Here is a 20155-nt window from a genome sequence, read left to right as displayed (position 1 = left end):
GTGAGCTTCTCCTCTCTCGCTGGCGGTGCGGCCAAGAAAGTGTTTGTGTTGAGGATGTTTTACCGCTCTCAGGAAAGACAAACAGCTTCATTCTTGTTTGTGGGCCCCCTACCTCAAACAGAGGGCCGTGGCTCCTTTCTGTGAGAGAGAGAGAGAGAGAGAGAGAGAGAGAGAGAGAGAGAGAGAGAGAGAGAGAGAGAGAGACAGTATGTGTTGCATTGTTAGGCTAGTGTTTATCTTGTCTCTGTCTTTTCTTCCCTCCTTGCCACCTTCTTTTTACTTCCAGAATTTCCCGTCAGCTGCCATGCCAGATTAATTGTGCGGTGGGTTCTGGTGTGGTTCATCATATAGCTTTTTAATAGCAGCGAAACAGATGAATTAATTACAGCAAAATAAGATTGCCATTTAGTCATCATAACACCTTGAAGTCATGCAGTAATTTGTGAAAATGTATAACACCTTCAAAAAGACAGATAAATACACCAAATGTATCCTTTAGATAAGTGTACCTCTCTAAATATTATTTAAAGAGGTACCCTTACTTGGTTCAGTGAGAAACAGCAACACATTAACTTGTGTTAGTCATCCTACAATTGACCACATGGTGTCACTCTTACTCATCAAAGCTCATTAGGTTCAAGCAATGCGACAGTCTTAAGAAGGGGCTCCTCATGCCTCTGTTCAATTCCAGTGGTCTACACAATGACTCACAATTGAATACCTCCTGCTCCCGGATATTGCAATTGTACCATATAACGTCAATCTCTAAATATTTAGATCTCTAGATCTCTTCCATTGGATCTGTTGGTAGTAAGAAACTTAAACTGGTCTATGTTACAGTTAATAACAGTTATACATGTTTTCTGAGAAAGCTGTGAGGTTATCACAAAACTGTTCAGAAATACACGAGTGAATGAAGTTTTGTGAGAAGTAGGACACTAGACATTTTCTGGAAAGAAGCGTTGTTACACATCCATTGAGCACAACATGTCAACAAATGTATGTCTTTGGCTGTATCTTTTCCTTAGCAGGCCGATAAATCACAGGGGAACAGGCCCTAACAGAGAGGTTTTATGACACAGAGACTTCCCTTCCATCCTGCAGGGGGTATGAAGCTAACACTGTTCATGTGTCAAAAGCCTTTTAACTGGTAGGGTCCCAAAGCAAGTATTATTACTTCATTGGGCACCATTCAGACGGCTCCTTTGTATTCAATGTGAGTCTTACCAATAAATCAGGGAAGGGAGAAACTGAAGGGAAAACAAAGCTTACAAACACTGTATTGTGTGTCACTTTTCTCACCCTCTAACGCAAGGTGAGTTGAGAGAAACTGATAATGTTATTACAATTGAAATGCACAGTTACAATTTTCTCTCATAAAACTGTTATGCATACAAACTCTGGAGTCTTTAAGCATCCTCAATTGATCATTCATCCTCAATGCATACTTAATTGATCTTTACATTGTAGGCTACTAGCAGAAAAAATGGTATTCACTTTTAATTTAACACAAAATGTTCATCACTTTTAATTTAACATTACGTGATAATTTTGCCAATTAAAATCGAAGCTTTCCCAAAATGTGTTTATTACTTCAGGCTACAATCTAGGCTGCTACTATGTGTAGGGACTGCCCATTGTAAAATATCGTGAAATGCAGATGATGACACGTACAGGAAGGTGTTCAATATTTAAGGATGAAAGAATATCTATGCAGTGAGTCACTCACGTGTGGTGTTGGACAGTAACCTGCCTAATTTAAATATTACCTGCATGGACTTCCTGTGGAGACGTCAGATCCTAGGATACTTGTTTTGTTGTTCGAAATTAGGGATATTACCTGTACTTCTAACAACTGAGTCGGTGCCCTCGGACAAATGAGCTGTAATTCACCCAGACATGTAACGTATACGATTATATTAATCGTTTCTCGATACTATAGGCTACTTTAGTCATAGCACGAGTTCACGACTGTGTTTGTTTTGTTATTCCGGAAAAAGCCCTTCACAAATTGTAGAAGACGAGTTTCGGTCTCGGCTATCTCTATGTTCTCGTACATTCTATTCTCTCATCGAACATGACGGTGTTAAACTTTTTAAATGTATTCTCACACATTTTATACAGCCCACCATTAACATAAGTGTATGAATATATATATATATATATATATATATATATATATATATATATATATATATATATATATATATATATATAGCCTAGTCTAACACATTCCAACAAATTTGAAAGGTAGTCTAACATATCTCAGGCTGTGTTGTTGAAGGTGAGAACGTAATGTGGTCAAGTAGTTTGTTTTTAGAGTGCGGAATGCTCAGCATTATTTTCCAGTGACGTGAGTAAAAAAGGTAATATGCCATAAAATGTATAGGAGGAGTGACACTTAATTGATTTACCACGCATGTGTGCAACGCAAATTTGAATGAAGGGGGAAGTTTGCTCGGTTGTTAACCTTGTCATCAGCTGTCAGTGGGGACATTGGATTATTTATGTTTTCTGACCAAGGAATAGACCAGCCCTCAACGATGGCCTCTCTTCTACAGTAACACAATAGTGCTAAAGCCTGTGTGTCAGGTGTTAGAAGTGGGCACTTTCTGGTGAATGACTAGGTTTTATTCTATACTACTAAGGCTATGTCACTGACAGTGAATATTGAAATTATAGAGTATTGCAATGGCACATCATTTGAATTAAGGCATATGAATAGAGAGGTAACAGGAGATTTGCTCATACAACCAGTATATGCTCAGTGGTCAGTTTATTAGGTACAACCATCTAGTAGCAGGTCGGACCCCCCTTTGCCTCCAGAACAGCCTGAATTCATCGGGCATTGAAACGTTACTCAATTAGGGTCAAGGGACCTAACGTGTGCAAGGAAAAATTCCCCACAACATTATGCCACCAGCCTGTATTGTTTACACCAGGCAGGATGGGGTCATGGACTCATGCTGCATATGCCAAATCCTGGCTCTACCATCAGCATGATGTAACAGGAACCGGGATTCGTCAGACCAGGCAACATTTTTCCACTCCTCAATTGTCCAGTGTTGGTGATTGCGTGCCCAATGGAGCCGCTTCTTCTTGTTTTTAGCTGATAGGAGTGGAACCCGGTGTGGTCGTCTGCTGCAATAGCCCTTCCATGACACGGACCGACAAGTTGTGCGTTCCGAGATGCTGTTCTGCACACCACTGTTATACTGCGCCGTTATTTGCCTGTTTGTGGCCCGCCTGTTAACTTGCACGATTCTTGCTATTCTCTTTCGACCTCCCATCAACGAGCTGTTTTCGCCCACAGGACTGTCGCTGACTGGACGTTTTTTGTTTGTCACACCAGGAGGCCGGACGTTTCTGAAGTACTGGAACTAGCGTGCCTAGTACCGACGATCACACCACGCTCAAAGTCTCTTAGGTCACTAATTTTGCCCATTCTAACATTCAATCGAACAGTAACTGAATGACTCAATGCCTGTCTGCCTGCTCTATATAGCAAGCCACAGCCACGTGACTCGCTGTCTGTAGGAACGAACCATTTTCGTGAACAGGGTGATGTACCTAATAAACTGTATATTGCATGGGATGTGCATGTCAAGTTCAGACGGTCCTATTTGATCTTGAGGTGGTAGTGGCTATTGGCTAATGACTGTTTTATTGTTAGTTTTGAGCTCCTCTCCATGGGAAACTAGTGTCATGTTCCTAAGAGCCTAAATCAAGAGGTTGTTTGTGTCAAATCATCCATCATCTTCACATCTTTATAAAACCAGATGTAGGCTATAGGGGTAATTGGTTTGGAAGAGGTATGTTCCTTTTGAGTAATGGATGATAATTCATGCTTTTCTTTTTCATTCACTCTATTGAATAGCAGACCTAAGGAGCTCTCTATTCATGGATGGATATTCCTGGTCAGAAGTTGATGTCTTGTTTCTGGAACCCAGTGTGTTGTGTACTTTTCAGACAGTGGTCTGCTGGTGAACAGTGGGAGGATTACAACCTGTAACTTTTTAGCCTGGATGGGGTTCTGTAGTGGAGACTGGCACTAATGGGTACCATGCTCAAGGCTTCAGAGTGGCTAGCAATCATACTGGTGTAGAAAGGGAGTGGGTAGATTATGAAGCAATGTGAACTTTAGGGGGCAAGTATACAGGGCGTTCCCTGTATTTTCACTTTCAGTCAACCATAACGGACAGTCAAATCAGTCAGGATTTACGCACACCCTTTTTAGCTGATCTAATACGTCTCTCTTTTCTGTCTGCCTAATGGATTTACCTGCGTTCACTTTTACGAGGGTGTGTGGAAAATGTGACTCACCTCTGTTGTGGAGACAATGGAAACATTGGTGAGGGGAGGTTATTGTCTGTCATAACCACAGTGACTGAACAGCTGGCAGTCCTGTTTGACTTAAAAGCTCATCTGGCTATGAGTGACTGTTCCAATGGCACCCGTACATGGGAGGCTAATCTTAAATGTTGAGCCTAGAAAGCTTTGAATGTCACATTATTACACATTGATGTTGAGGTATTCCCCACCCACCCCCCCCTGTTAAGGTCACCTTGTCATCTTCAGAGCACACCTTATACCAGAACTACACATGAACAGTTCAGTACTTAACAACGCAACGTTGCCAATATTACAATGTATAGCACTGCATACCACTGCTGTCAAAGCATGTTTAGCCCGGGATAACGATTTGACTGAAGACATATACCATGAGTTATTTCTTCCCAAGCAGTTTCCTCCCTAGTTATTTCCTCCAGGCATTAGAAACCATTGATTTTAAAATATATGTTTTAATGTATTTTTTATTATATTTAACATGAATTAATATGATTTAAACATTGAAGCTCAATGGAACATTTAAATGGGTTATACATGAGAACGTGTCCTTTTAGGAGATGAGTAGTTGAACACACTTAATAAAGTTATCCTCTGAAAGAAGGTACCTTCTTTCAGAGGATAACTATATTTAGTCTGTTCATCTGCTCATCTCCTAAAAGGAAAATCATTCAGGGTCCCTGCCTGCCTGGCTCCTCAGCAGCCCACGGCCTTTAATAACCACCAAAGCTACATCCTCAATGAAACTCGATAGACCCTTTCATTCCCTATCTCTAAGCTACATTCTCTGTCCAGCTCTCTCCTATTAAACATTTATAGACTGTGTGCTTTTTATGCTATGGCAAATATGCATACCAAAGATTAGGAGGAATTGTATTTAGGCTAATCTCTGTTTCGCCCAGGCAAGTCTAAACATGCATGTGTTGATAAGGAGGCATTCCATCTACTCCAGTCAAGTGGGTGGCGTTTGTTTTATTTTACACAGAATTCCAATTATGGGACACACTTGACTTCATCATCCATCTTCTGAAGTAATCTCAGTTCAGATTGAGTATTTTTGGAGTCATTGAGTCTGGTTATGTGAATTCCCAAAGAAGTCGGGCAGAACCTTGGTTATGCTTCCTCTGCTTTGCCATAGGATCTGTGACGCTTATCCATTACAAGACGAAGGATCACTTGAGTAACGAGAAAGGCGGTGAGAGAGTGGGCCGTCCTGTTTGACCTCCGTGTGTGTGTACACTACAGCCTTGGTGTAATTCCTCAGCCTTGGGTTTGGCCTCAGTGTTTTGCCTGCGCTAGTGCAACATCAGCAGTCCCTCCACCTCTACATCCCCTCCCTCAGTCTAGTCACACCACTCCCCCTCAGTTTGCCACACAGCTGGTGCAGTGCTGGGCACACACACAGAACCTCTGACTGTGTGCCGGGGAGGTAGAGCTCTGGTTTCAGTCAGGCTGCAGGCAGCCAGCACAGCTGTTGGGTCTGAGTTTCTTGTTTGCATGCGGTGGCTGCCGACCGGCCGGGGCCCTTGGCAACGCTGATATCAGCTTCTCAGGTAGGTGCAACAAGCTAATGACGAACAAGCTACAGAATCAGTCTGCTCTTTTGCCTTGCTGACCTCTCGACGGGGGTCAGAGAGGAGTGCTGGGAATGAAGGGAAGCTGGTCTGTGTACATAATGCTGTTGGCTGGGTTTTTATCATGTGACAAAGTGGAACGAGAAAAGGTGGCACGTAAACAGCTCAGTATTTGCGTCAGTATTGTTGGTTAGGTACTCCTATTCAGTGTACTTTGAGATATTCACACCACACTCGTATGCTTGTTTGTTTGTGCTGCAATTCGCTGGTTATACGATACATTTGACAAGTGTTGATTGAAGCTTACACATCGGCTTCTTTTCTTTGCACATGTGTAGAGTAAGTTTCTAAAAGCGAAGAATGCATTTCTAATCAGCCTCACCTAAAGACAGGGAATTAGTGGAGAGATTAGAAGCCTCACAGAGGGATAGAGACAGCTGAGGGGGTCATTAGAGAATTGCATTTCTGCCCAGTTCATTCAGTTTTCATTCTAGCACGTTTTTTTTACTTTTAGTCCTCCCCCCCCCCCCCCCCAATATTTTAATGAAGCGCACAGTGACATGTAGCCGAAAGGAGAATTCCTTTAGTCTCTCAGGAAACTGGCTGAGAGGAAACAGCTGCTCCAGCCTCCATATTGTTGCCGCTCTGTGTCATTTCCTGTTGAGCCAGTCAATATGAGTAGGAAAATCCCAACTCTTAACGGCAGACCTCTTTTTGTGCTTCCCTAAACAGAAATCTAGGATGAAGACGTGAGGAGGAGATGACACGCGGTGGATCTGGGTTTCAACCTCACCTTCACTTTGGGATGTTTGCCCCCTTATGAAATAAACAAAGCATATCCTTTCGGGGAAACGAGGGCACAGAGGAAGTAGGACAGTGGAACATTGGAAGTTGGACTTGCTAGCTAGGTACTCCAGCCTGTGGCCATGACGGAGCCAATGGTCCCCAGTAGCAGCAGCAGTGCTGGCCTAACATGGGCAAAGATGTGCAAGGAGTGTGGCCAGCAGCACGAGGGAGGCCAGGAGAACCACCTGTTTGAGTACCAGGATGAGGTAGATGATGAGCTGGTGTGCCACATCTGTCTGCAGCCCCTGCTGCAGCCCATGGACACGCCGTGCGGACACACCTACTGCTTCCAGTGCCTCAGCAGCTTCCTGAAGGAGCAGGACTTTTGTCCCGTGGACCGCCAGCAGCTGCAGCTGTACCATTGCCGGCCCTCCAGCCTGCTGGTCAGGAACCTGCTGGACAAGCTGACCGTGCTCTGTCCACACCAAGCTGAGTGCCAGCAGCAGATGCAACGCTGTGAGCTGCAGCCCCACTTGCACAACAGGTGAATAGGGTTATGGCTGGGGCACCGCGGAGGGGTGATGATTGGCAGTTTGAGATGGGGAAAGGTATTTAGTTAAGAGTTGAGTTTAAACTGTCTGCTTTGCAACCAGAGTAAGTAAGCCAAAATAGTACCTGTCTGTTTACTGTAGTTTATATTTGGCTGGTCTATTTATTTTCCCATGCCTGAATTTAGGAATTAACATTTGACCCATTAACTCAAAATTAACTTAACATGGATTCACATAACATAATTCAATCAGGTTTAGAGTCTCCCATGACAAAGCTTTTATTACATAGTGCCTGGACTCAAAGGAGAGGTTCAGTCTCAAATGTCATATCCCCGAGATCTTTGTAATTTGTGGATTAGCCTTCCCTTTCCTCACTTGGCCAGTGTGGTGTGGTGCTTATCGTCTTAGTGGTTAGCAAGCAGCTTTGACACAGTCAGTAGTGGGTAAAGGTTATGTTATGATAACTGGTCATCCTGCAACCATCCGTGCAAACAGACAGGAGGCAAAGTTCAGACAGCAGGACCAGCAGCAGTAGCTCTCTCTCTGACTTAATCACATTCGACCTGTCCCCCCCTCAGACTCCCTGCAATGCAGTAAAAAAAGGCTCTTCATCTGCATAGTTCTTCTCCTCTTCTCATAGTCTCGCTCTCTCTGACTCCCTCACCAGTCACTAAATCTATTCATTCCCATTTCCCACACCTCTAGCTTTTTAGACTTGTCCTCCTCCTCACTGAAACAAATGAATGAACATTGATCGTACTCCCTTTTTTGCTGGTCACACGGTATCTAAAGAAATGTAGGAGGCGTGTGCTCACTCAGGGTATTTTAGGTTACCTTCACGGACAGTTTTGGATGAATGTCATGAGGTTTAATTTAAAGGAGGATTGTTGAATGTTGACTTAACTCTCTCACTCTTCCTCTTTCTCCCTCTCCTCCCTTTCTAAGATGTCCTGTTTTCAGAAGGCTGAGGGAGGAGGCAGAGAGGAGGAAGAGACACCCCTGGAATGAGCTAAAGGGGAACAGGGGGGAGGGGGAGTCAGGCGCTGATACCAAACATACCCCTACGATGACCCGTACTGCCACCCGGGACACCCAGCCCGAGCCTGGCCTCATCAACCCTGCCTTCGAAGAGAGCGAGGACGGTAAGATGTCACACATCACTCACTTCCTGATTTGCCCACAACACAAACCAGATAGACGTCACACTAACGTCACTATGTCTGAAGTCTGATTATTGTTGTATGATAATGATAGTCTGTCAGTCTAAGTGAATAGCAGTGAGCTCCCACTGGGAAAAAAATAAGATACTTTCTAAGAATAGACAAATCTATATTAGTGTCAATCGGGGCAACGAATATGTAAGGATTTTATGAACGCACCCGGGGAAAGGAAGGGAGAGGAAACAGTCTGTCAGCTGTGTTGACTTTAGGGAAAACCCAAAGCCCCTTTGATGTGGCCATCCCTGGCAAGAGAGTTGTCAGACCTGGATAAGACGAGTGCTGATCATTTAGCTGGGGGCTTAGGATTTCAGACACTCAGATTTCAGACACAAATCCTCGTCTGAACCTTCAGAAGGTGTATTTACCAGAGGAAGCTGGTGGGAGGAGCTATAGGAGGATGGGCTCATTGTAATGGCTGGAATGGAATCAATGGAACGGTATCAAACATATGGAATCATGTGTTTGACTCCGTTCCATGTATTCCATTCCAGCCATTACAATGAGCCTGTCCTCCTATCGCTCCCCCCACCAGCCTCCTCTGGTATCAACCTAACCTCTGTCTGGTCTAGACTTAGAACCCCTCCAGGGAATTTGTAATCCAGTACTGTGGAACAAAGTCCATCAAAACAAAGTAACCTGGCAACACTGGCGATCATTATCGCAGAAATTATTACCTCATTGTGAGTGATTCTTGGGGAATAGGTTGCCACTTGCCCTACTTGATTCAGAACCCCAGGGTGTTTTGGCATTGCGCACACAATGAAAGGCAACCATGGACCATTGATATGTGTTTGAGCATATTTGAATCTCGGTGAGTGTGTGTGCCCGTGCATGCGTTTGTCAGGTTGTTTGTCTCTGTTTATGTAAACGTGTACCTCAAATCATCATGCCCTTGTCTGCCCCCTTCTCCCCCCACAGAGACCTCCATGCGGTCCAGCCTGGTGGCCGAGGCCAACGTGGTGGAGATGAATCGGGAGGAGCAGGAGTTGGGCCTGCGTATTGTGGGAGGAAAGGACACGCCCCTGGGCAACATAGTCATCCAGGAGATCATCCGTGACTCACTGGCGGCCCGCGATGGCAGGCTGGCCCCGGGGGACCACATTCTGGAGGTGAGACGAGTTCCTCACTGTAAATAATAGAGGGATAGGTCACCTGAAAAATATGTTCAGGCCGCTCCCCTCCTTCCAATCATCTTATGTAGCTTTAGTGCCGTAGCCGTATACTTTGAAATGTCCACCTTAACAATGGTAATGGCTGCACTTTGTGAAGATGGTGCTTTATAAGAAGCTTTGACCTATTATTCCACACAACCCTATTCCCTTGGGTTCCCATGATCCTCAGTAAATGGGGGGGGAATTTGTTGGTGGGGAAGTAGATATTCAGGATGAACGGGTCTCTGGATTCATGGTGACATTCGTGGCAGAGATCTGTTCTCCATGCAGGCCCATGAAACAGGGTTTTGAAACTCACTGTTGAGCTATTGCTGTTTCAGGCCGAGCCCCATCTTCTGGAAGGAACAAAGTTCACCTGATTGCAGACAGGCTCTGTCTGTTTTTCTTCAATGTTTTATTTTTCTTGGTCAGAAAGGGCTGATTATGACACGTAGTCTAGTGACATTTAGGCTATGGTCCTGGTTGTATGTAAATAGGCTAAGGAAGATTACATGCTAGTGGTGAGGTTGTCTCAACACATAAGACCACTCGCTAGATGGTCTGTGCACTGTCCCTGTAAAAATCTAAATAAACTCAAATCTGGTTTCCACCCAGAGGGTAGAACTAGGGTACAGAGATGGTATATATTTTGAAGGGGGTTTCACAAAGATACAGCTTCCTTTCTTCCCAGAAGCCTGCTCCCTCTCTCTTCCTCAGATTTCTCCTCCCCCCGGCTGTCTGGCAGGGGTACATGACAATGCCTGAGCCCATCTCTTCCTCTGGGCTGACCAATCACAAATTTAGAATAAAAACTCATCTCACCCCTACTAGCTGCCTTGGTAGCAGTAATATAACCGCTCACTTTTTGGGGATCTTTGTGGACAGCTATTGGCTGTAAAGAGAGATGTGTGACAGAGCGGAGATTGCGTTCTTAATTTGTTGAAATTGAATCCCTCGCTTCCCGCTGAGTCGATGTATTGATTTTTAAGAAGGGCTTCTCTCGGATGAGGTTTGTAAAGCTGGAATTGGTCAAAAATGGGTCCAATAATTTCGTACACCTTCTCAACCAAAGGTCGATGCAATGTCTCGAGCAATATGAGTCGAGGTACCTGTGGTTTTTGGCTGTAAAGATGGAGGCACAGCTCTTAGTATTTTTAAAGTGGTATGTCTACATCTATTGATTTTCTTATTGTTAAAAACGGTGATGTCAATAGTTTTGAATGACATAAGGCCAACCTGAAACAATGTTTTTCACCATACAAACAATACCAGTTTAGAAGTAACTAGTTGCACCTCTATCCTAGGATGTATTGTTCTACATAATTCTACCGTGATCAGCAGAAAGCATTTTAATTTGTCTCTCCATCAGCGCAGGGACCAGTTACTTCACTCAGCTGTCGATACTCTATGTATATTTAGTCCACCTGCAGTGTTCCAGAGGGATGCTGTATAAGTGTCCGTGTTGCTGACCATGTGGTGTTGTGTCTAGGTGAATGACGTCAGCCTGGCGTCTATCCCACACGGCCGGGCCATCTCCGTGCTGCGGCGGCCATGCCCTCTGCTCAGACTCATCGTCATGCAGGAGAAGGGCTTCAACCCCCGTCACCCGCAACGCCCTGGCCTCGAGCACCACACTCCCTCCTCCACCATCATGGCCACCGCCTCCCCTCCCTCTCACAGTCCCCACGGCACTGCCCACAACCAGGGTACGGTGATCCAGGTGACGCTGGTAAAGAGGGATCGCTCGGAGCCGCTGGGCATCAAGCTGATCCGCAAGTCGGACGAGACGGGGGTCTTCATTTTGGACCTGTTGGCAGGGGGGCTGGCGGCCAAGGACGGGAAATTATGCAACAATGACAAGGTGATGGCTATCAACGGGCAGGACCTGAGACACGGCACCCCAGAGAACGCAGCACAGATCATACAGGTAGGTCTTCTGTAGTAGACAAGTTACAGCACAGCTATTTCATGGAGACCAAAGCACGAGACATTATGGAAATAGGATTTATTATGATCTCTTACGGAAAGATTGACTTTCATGTTAGCAGAGGTTCCCAGGATATGTTTGCTGGCTGTGTAATGAATCTGAGGCCTGAACTGTGTGTGTCTGCAGGCCAGTGAGGTGCGGGTGAACTTTGTGGTGATGAGGCAGCCGGAGGCCCAGGAGGAGGGGGGCAGTGGGGGAGAGGGGCAGGGCCGAGTGGCTAGGAGGGCTCCAGAACCCCAGTACTTCAGACGCCCCTCCACCTACATGAAGGTAAACAATCTCCTCTCCGGATGTTTAGAACTTACAAATTACTGTACTAAAAACTGCTGTATGTTGGTGTGTACACACATGATCCTACAAGCTTCTCATGTTTACATAATGTGATCATGGCACCACGGTCGATCAGTCACACCCCAGCCCTCTGTCACCAGTACAGGCTTCCTAGCACGTCCACAGAAGCCCTCCTCACTCAGGCAGTGGTGAAAGGGGCCTTGGGAGCAGACTGACACCTGTGTCCCTGGTCCAGGGACAAAAGCCCTTCTCTGGGGCCTGCTCACTCCTGATCAAAAGGTCCAGAGTGCTGCCTCACCATGTTCTATTTGTTTGTTGCTTTGGGTGGCAGAGGATCAAAGCTGCTGATGGTTAGCTTTCACCTGCAGAGGCCAGGCTTTGAGTGTTGCTGCGGGTGAAGGGTTCCCTGCTGGGGGGAGGAAGAGGGAGGTCTCTTCTCCCCAGCCCCCTCTGAAGGTTAACAGACTCCAGAGAGAGAGAGCAACAAGGACACTGGCAGGAGCTGTGGATGTCGACACGTGCACTCGGGAGCCGAGTGTCGATCCTTGCACATTACCTCTTGAGTCCGCAGCTGCATCTGAGATGTTGCTGCTTACATTGTTTTGGACAAGCGGTTTCACAAGGAATCAATTAAGTCAAAAGATCCTTCTCAGTTCTAGGAAATGGAGAGGGGCAGATGATGAGCAGCACACCCCAGAAGGAATGCAGAGTCAGGCATATTGTGCTACTTTTCTTTGACGCCAGTCTTTTCTATGATGACCAGAAATAATTCTTATGAAGTTGTTTTGATCTTAAGAACAGGAAGCAAATCTAAATAGCCTACTGCATGCTCCTCATCAATGTAAAGCAAATGAAGGGTTCTTCCTGGTGTTTCCCAGGATCCACCAGGGGGCTTCTGCAGTCAGGAGAAGATGGTGAGTCTGAAGAAGGAGCCAAGACTCTCCCTGGGCATCACCATCGCTGGGGGGAGGGACTGCCGCAGCCGACTGCCCGTCTACATCACCAGTGTCCAGCCTGTCGGCTGCCTGCACCGAGACGGCACTATCAAAAAAGGTACACTTGGGATATACAGTGCATTCTGAAAGTATTCAGACCCCTTAACTTGTTTCTCATCAATCTATACACAATACCCAATAATGACAAAGCGAAAACAGGTTTTTAGAGATGTTTGTAAATGTATTAAAAATAAAAAACAGAAGTACCTAATTTACAAAAGCATTATGACCCTTCACTATGAGACTTGAAATTGAGCTCCGGTGCATTGGTGGCAGGTAGCCTAGTGGTTAGAGTTTTGGGCCAGTAACCCAGGTTGCTGGATCGAATCCCCAAGCTGACAAGGTAAAAATCTGTCGTTCTGCCCCTGAACAAGGCAGTTAACCCACTTCCCCGGGCGCCGAAAATGTGGATGTCGATTTTTAAGGTAGCCCCTGGCACCTCTCTGATTCAGAGGGGTTGGGTTAAATGCAGCAGACACATTTCAGTTGAATACATTCAGTTGGACAACTGACTAGGTATTTCCCTTTCCTGTTTCCATTGATCATCCTTGATGTTTCTACAACTTGATTGGAGTCCACCTGTGGTAAATTCAATTGATTGGACATGATTTGGAAAGGCACACATCTGTCTATTTAAGGTCCCACAGTTGACAGTGCATGTCAGACCAAACACCAAGCCATGAGGTCGAAGGAATTGTCTGTGGAGCTCAGAGACAGGATTGTGTCGGCACAGATCTAGGGAAGAGTACCAAAACATTTCTGCAGCATTTAAGGTCCCCAAGAACACAGTGGCCACCATCATTCTTAAATTGAAGAAGTTTGGAACCACCAAGACTCCTAGAGCTGGCTGCCCGGAAGTGACCAAGAACCCAATGGTCACTCTGACAGAGCTCCAGAGTTCCTCTGTGGAGATGGGAGAACCTTCCAGAAGGATAACCATCTCTGTAGCACTCCAACAATCAGACCTTTTATGGTAGTGGCCAAACGGAAGCCACTCCTCAGTAAAAGGCACATGACAGCCCGCTTGGAGTTTGCCAATAGAAACCTAAAGGACTCTCAGACCATGAGAAGCAAGATTCTCTAGTATGATGAAACCAAGATTGAACTCTTTGGAGGAAACCTGGCACCATTCCTAAGATGAAGCATGGTGGTGGCAGCATCATGCTGTGGGGATGATTTTCAGCGGCAGGACTGGGAGACTAGTCAGGATCGAGGGGAATGATAAACAGAGCAAAGTACACAGAGATCCTTAATAAAAACCTGCTCCAGAGTGCTCAGGACATCAGACTGGGGTGAAGGTTCACCTTGCAACAGGACAACGACCCTAAGCACACAGCCAAGACAACACAGGAATGGCTTCGGGACAAGTCGTTGACTGGCCCAGCTAGAGTCCGGACTTGACTTGAACATCTCTGGAGAGACCTGAAAATGGCTGTGCAGCGACACTCCCCATCCATCCTGACAGAGCTTGAGAGAATCTGCAGAAAAGAATGGGAGAAACTCCCCAAATAAAGGTGTGCCAAGCTTGTAGCATCATACCCAAGACAACTCTAGGCTGTAATCGCTGCCAAAGTACTGACTAAAGGGTCTGAATAAATGTGATATTTTCAGTTTATTTTTAACTTTTTATACATTTGCAAAAATTTCTAAAAACCTGTTTTTGCTTTGTCCATTATGGGGTTTTGTGTATAGTTTGAGGGAAAAAATACAATTTAAACAATACAAGTTAAGTTTAAACTAAGGCTGTAATGTAAAAATGTGGAAAAAGTCAAGGGGTCTGAATACTTTCTGAATGCACCGTATGCTTTCATATAACCACCAAACCAGTGACCATTATCAGTCATGGTTTTGATAGGACATGACAGTTTTCATTCCATACATTGACCCCACGTAGCATGGCTAATGTTCAGCTTTAAATTCTTAAGGGGATAATTCTGTTAGTGAAGGGGTAGACAATATGCATACCTCTTACATCAAAAGGTCTTCCCGTTAAATGTCAAGGCCAGCTTTGCATGCAGAGGCTACATTTTCTTGACATGTTTCTGATTTCTGTTGCCCAGGGGATGTCTTGCTGAGCATCAACGGCGTGGATCTGACCCAGCTGACTTACAATGAGGCGGTGTCGGTGCTGAAGGCCCAGACGGCTCAGGCCCAGGTGGTCCTCAGGGTCATCCAGACCATCTCAGAAGACCCAGAGGATGAGGGGGAGGCCGCCAAGGAGGCCATGGAGTCTGTGGAAAATCCAAGGGAGGATGACGTCAACTGGGCCCCGTTGTGGACCCGCTGGCTGGGGCTTCCCGGGTAAGCACACACACTAACCATTGGTTGGAAAATAACTTACCTCAAGTTTGCATTTCTTCAAATCCAATCTGTGTCATGAGTACAGCTTGTACTCAACACTTCAGTAGTTGGACAATACTAGCAAGCAATATTAGTCTGAACAGTGTAAAAATGCTTGGATAGTCTGTTGCGTTGGAAAAGTACCCTATCACTTGTTTCAGGTGGCCATTTAAAACACGAAGGTCTTAATTCTGCGCTTATGAAATCACACGGACACTGGTTTTTTTGAGCGTCACTTCCTCTCCTCCTTAGTCACATGCACTGGTGCCGTGACATCGTGTTGCTGAAGACCAATCAGGAGAGCTGGGGCTTCAGCATTGTGGGTGGCTTCGAGGAGAGTCACGGACAGCAGCCGTTCTTCATCAAGACCATCGTGCCTGGTACACCCGCCTACCTCGACGGACGCCTCAAGTAAGTTGCTTCACACGGCCAGTGCTAGTTTCTTATAATAAACTTCAGTGAGGAAAAACATGTTGTTACTATCTGGGTGGGTGACGGAGTTTAGGAGCAGTGAGAAGGGAGTTATGTTTTGGTAAGCCTACCCTGTACTTTGATAAGGCATGTACTCCCTTTTGTGCAGGCTTGCCTCCCCAAGGACAGGATTGAACAGAAATACCTGGTTTCACCATTTTAATTCAACTGAGAGCAGAGATGGAGCCAGCCTGGTATCCAGTGCTCATTTAGATGTGATTCTCCTGTAGAAGTCCATCATATTTAGAAATTAATGCACAGCTGTTAGGAGGCTGATTATTGTGGCGGGTAGGTCATTGTGTTGCATTTCTTGTGCCCATCTCTGTGCCCCATGTTTACTGACTGTCCCTCTGTGTTGTCTCTAGGTGTGGTGATGAGATTGTAGCTGTGAACGGAGCCACCACGGTGGGCATGAACAACTCGTCCCTCATCCCCATGCTCAAGCTGCAGAAGAATAAAGTCACACTGACTGTGGTGTCCTGGCCGGGGAGCCTGGTGTAGACACGCATGTGTATGCACACGAAGATACAGACGCACACCCTGCCTTCCTCAGCTCCTGTCTCCACTGAGCCTCTTGTCTCTGCACATACCACCCTAGAATCTCATTGGTGACATTCTTGGAAAGATGGTTACTTTTCCGATTTATTAATTTAACTAGGTAATCTCTTCTGATGTGGATTGTAATCTAGTTTAATTTGCACATTGCCCTAGCTGACAAGTGTAACTGAATTTCACATTTTAGTTGTTTCACTGCTTTGGTTGTTGTTTTTGTTGTTACTCAAAAGGGCAGTTGATTCTCTGGCTGAACAAATCGGGCTTATCAGGGTGAAGGATGAATTGACAATCAAAAATTGGAATCCTTAATGGTGGAAACAGCCACATCTGTTTATATATTTATATATATATATATATATATATATATATATTACACTCACCGGCCAGTTTATTAGGTACACCCCGTTCACAAATTGATCCCTCCTACAGACAGTGAGTCATGTAGCTGTGGTGTGCTATATAAAGCAGGCAAACAGGTTTTGAGACATTCAGTTACTGTTCGATTGAACGTTAGAATGGGCAAAAATAGTGACATTTGAGCGTGGTATGATCGTTGGTGCCAGGCACGCCAGATCCAGTATCTCAGAAAAGGCCGCCCTCCTGGGCTTTTCACGCACGACAATGTCTAGGGTTTACCAAGAATGGTGCGACAAACAAAACATCCAATCAGCGGCAGTCCTGTGGGAGAAAACAGCTCGTTGATGAGAGGTCGAAGGATAATGGCAAGAATCGTGCAAGCTAACAGGCGGGCCACAAACAGACAAAAAATAATGCCGCAGAACAGCATCTCGGAATGCACAACTCTTCTATCCACAGACTCCAACATGACAGCGAGTTCAGTTTACTTGAGTGGCCTGCACAGTCCCCACAGACCTCAACCCAATAGATCATCTCTGGGATGAGATGGAACGGCCTGTTCGCAGCATGCATGTACCTCCGTCCAATCTGCAGCAACTGCATGATTCCATCGCATCAGCATGTACCAACATCCCTGTGAAATTTTTCCAACACCTTGTAGAATACCCAAAGAATTCAGGCTGTTCTGGAGGCAAAGGGGGATCCGACCTGGTACTAGATGGGTGTACCAAATATACACACAGAGGTCGGTGTATCTGCGATATTACAACTAAGAAGTTTCTGAAAACAACAAACACTTTTTTTCTTCCCCCTGGTACATCATTACACGCTCGATAGAATCGCACAATATGTATGTACTGCAATATTTTTTTACATGCTGTGCGACGTGCCTCAGTTTGGCAACAATAACAGCGGTGGTAAGGTGGCCAGTGGCGCTGTTTCCCCCTACTGCGGATTCCATCTTTAAATGTAAACTGGAAGGATCTTTACTGTTTTGGAATGATTGTTTTTACCCTGTCTTGAACACTTTAAACATTTGTTTTTAGCAGGTTTTGCTTACTTGTTCACAATACCCATTTGCCCCCCCCATATGTTAATGGTGATTTGAATTATTCAATGCTGGGATATATTTGTAGATTTCAAATTCCATGGGGGGGGTAAATGGCATATTTTAGGTTATGAAACATATCCTCATAATTCCACAGTTAATTAAGATGTATTTAATATACCTAATCAATTAGGAAAGGGTGACAGTTGACTAAGTCACATGTACCCATCCTCTCCAACACCTGCCTTTTTATTTTTGTACATTTAGATTTTAACAGATACTGTGTTTTATCCATATATATATATATATACAAGGATGTTATAGTGGCTTCTGGTATTTATGAATGATTTATTTCCTATACAACTGCACTGTAAAAATCTCTTACATTCGGTATGAGGCAATGCACAAAAATGTATTTGATTAATGTGGGTGCCTTGTACATGTTGAAGGACAAAAGTTCAAACACTTGCCTTAATTGCCACAACCAAATATGATTGTTTTTTTCTTAAAGCTCCCACCTCATTTTCTTACCAATGACTAAGTGGAGGGATGATCTGTTCATTGTTATTTAGTTAAAATGTTCACAGGAAGAGCCAGGAGGAGATCAGAGCGGCTGGCCTTAGTTGGAGCTTTAGATTGACTTCCACTGTTCTTTTCAAGGTGTCGTAAAACACTACAGGCCTTTCATTAAACCCTGTGAATGTGATGGAAGCCCTCAGTATAGATTAATATTTGAGAAATGTAGGCATTTTATCCTGTGTAATGGCTCATCCCTGGGTTTCATAATGTTCTAAAACCTTAAATAATATGACTTTTGTATTTTATACATAATATTTACAAAGCACTTAAAGCTTCTCAAATTGTATTGAATGGCTTTTAAAGTCCAGCACTTAAAAAAACAAGTATATTCTTCCATGGCTGTTTCCACAGGCTCTGGGGCCTAGTGCCTCTCAATGGGCCTTGCTTTACTTTTGGTACCCTGGCCTCTGGCTGTCCTGTGGCTGGGGGGGTATCAGTCATCTGGAGGGGGAAGTGGGCCAGGCGTGTCGCCACGAGAGCTTTAGGAGGAATGTAAATCAGGACGGTGGAGTCGCAGAGGACGGCTTCAAATCATCCCTGGTTTTCCAGCAAGGGTCAAGGCCTCAATTTCAGCTCAGTGAAAGATATAAGGGATGAAATGGTTGGTTAGAAACAGTTATGTTAGTATCTATATTGATCAATAAAAAGCTTATACATACCCTTGTTTCTTATCATTACTGCAACCTAATGAAAACATAAGCAGGAGTTATGGGTGGTTGCTGGCACCTGCAGACGATGTTGAGAAACAGCTGTTGTGTAGGCATACTTAGACACCAGCAGAAACAGTTACTCCCTTAGCTTTCAATCATTGAATACCTAAAATGAAAGCATTTCAGTTTAACTGAGACCAAAATTCTTGGTTAGATGATGCTGCAGGACCATAGCAAAATCAATCCATCTCTTTTCCCACAAGTAATGTGATAGAATGTACAAGAAATTGACTTCAACACTCAATGTGTGATACTTTAAAATCGTGTTTGTGGATGAATATTGGACCACACTTCTTCGTCTCATACTGGGATAAGGAAAATTGGAAATATATAATAAGGGTCTGGTTTTATTCAAAGAGACCATTTAGCTGAGATGTGACAGAGATTGAACCAAGAATTAAATGAATCCAAAATGGTTAGACCCGTTGTACACTACTACACACTCATAGCTCATCTCTCATGGTGTGTCAGTCTGCCCTCTGGAGGACACGGAAGGAAAGGCCCATTCACCCATCTCCACCTCTCCGCATGGTTACTTACTGTCTAAACTCCCCTCAATTGATTGTGTATGATCTTTGACATTAATATGAGGCTTTCGCAAAGGATAATACAATTTACACAACCCAAAATGGTACTCCATTAGATTGGAGGGGTACTTAATACAGTAGTGATAGAAAAGTAAAGTAAGACAACCTCCCTTGATCCTGTAGACCAGGGGTATTAAACTCTTACCCTGTGAGGTCCGGATCCTGCTGGTTCTGTTCTACATGATAATTAATTGTACTCACCTGGTTTCCCAGGTCTAAATCAGTCCCTGATTAGAGAGGAACAATGAAAGAAATGCAGTGGTTCTGGCTTTGAGGACCAGAGTTGAGCACTCTAGACCCGATTTCTTCATCCCAACTTCAACAGGACAATGTGAACAATAAATCCAAGAACAAAGAGGGTCTATAAAACAACCCACCACTCCAGTGTATGTATGGGGGTAGTGATATAGTAACCTATTAGATTTTGTCTACAAACTCAGGGGCCGCAGTTCCATTCCCTGAAAGGGCTAGCTATTTATGGTAATAGTATTCCAAATGTGTCAAGTCATTACAGGCCATCTTGTTAAGTTAATGATTCAGCACCTTGTTAAACATGACAAATTGTCAGGTTTCAGTAGCAGGCTGTGGGTAAAGTACATTACCACA

At 44.6% G+C, this 20155-nt stretch overlaps 1 protein-coding gene across 3 annotated transcripts; it reads left to right on the top strand.

Annotated features, from left to right (window-relative positions):
• Nucleotides 1-1693: 1693 nt before the first annotated feature.
• On the top strand, nt 1694-18909 carry lnx2b (ligand of numb-protein X 2b). 3 transcript variants are annotated; one of them, XM_036942929.1, is made up of 10 exons: nt 1694-1716; nt 6654-7251; nt 8204-8400; nt 9397-9587; nt 11119-11556; nt 11743-11886; nt 12786-12960; nt 14963-15203; nt 15495-15653; nt 16079-18909. In XM_036942929.1, the coding sequence occupies exons 2-10, from the start codon at nt 6848-6850 to the stop codon at nt 16212-16214; spliced, it is 2085 nt and encodes a 694-aa protein (XP_036798824.1). In that variant the 5' UTR covers nt 1694-1716; nt 6654-6847; the 3' UTR covers nt 16215-18909. The 3 variants fall into 3 exon arrangements, with proteins under 3 accessions (XP_036798824.1, XP_021416810.2, XP_021416809.2); XM_021561135.2 differs by lacking the exon at nt 1694-1716 and adding an exon at nt 1728-1901; XM_021561134.2 differs by lacking the exon at nt 1694-1716 and adding an exon at nt 5427-5900.
• Nucleotides 18910-20155: the final 1246 nt, after the last annotated feature.

This window comes from Oncorhynchus mykiss, chromosome 14, assembly GCF_013265735.2.
Source record: "Oncorhynchus mykiss isolate Arlee chromosome 14, USDA_OmykA_1.1, whole genome shotgun sequence".
NCBI lineage: Eukaryota > Metazoa > Chordata > Actinopteri > Salmoniformes > Salmonidae > Oncorhynchus > Oncorhynchus mykiss.
Note: the sequence above shows the minus strand (reverse complement) of the source record. Positions and strands in the feature narration are given on the sequence as shown.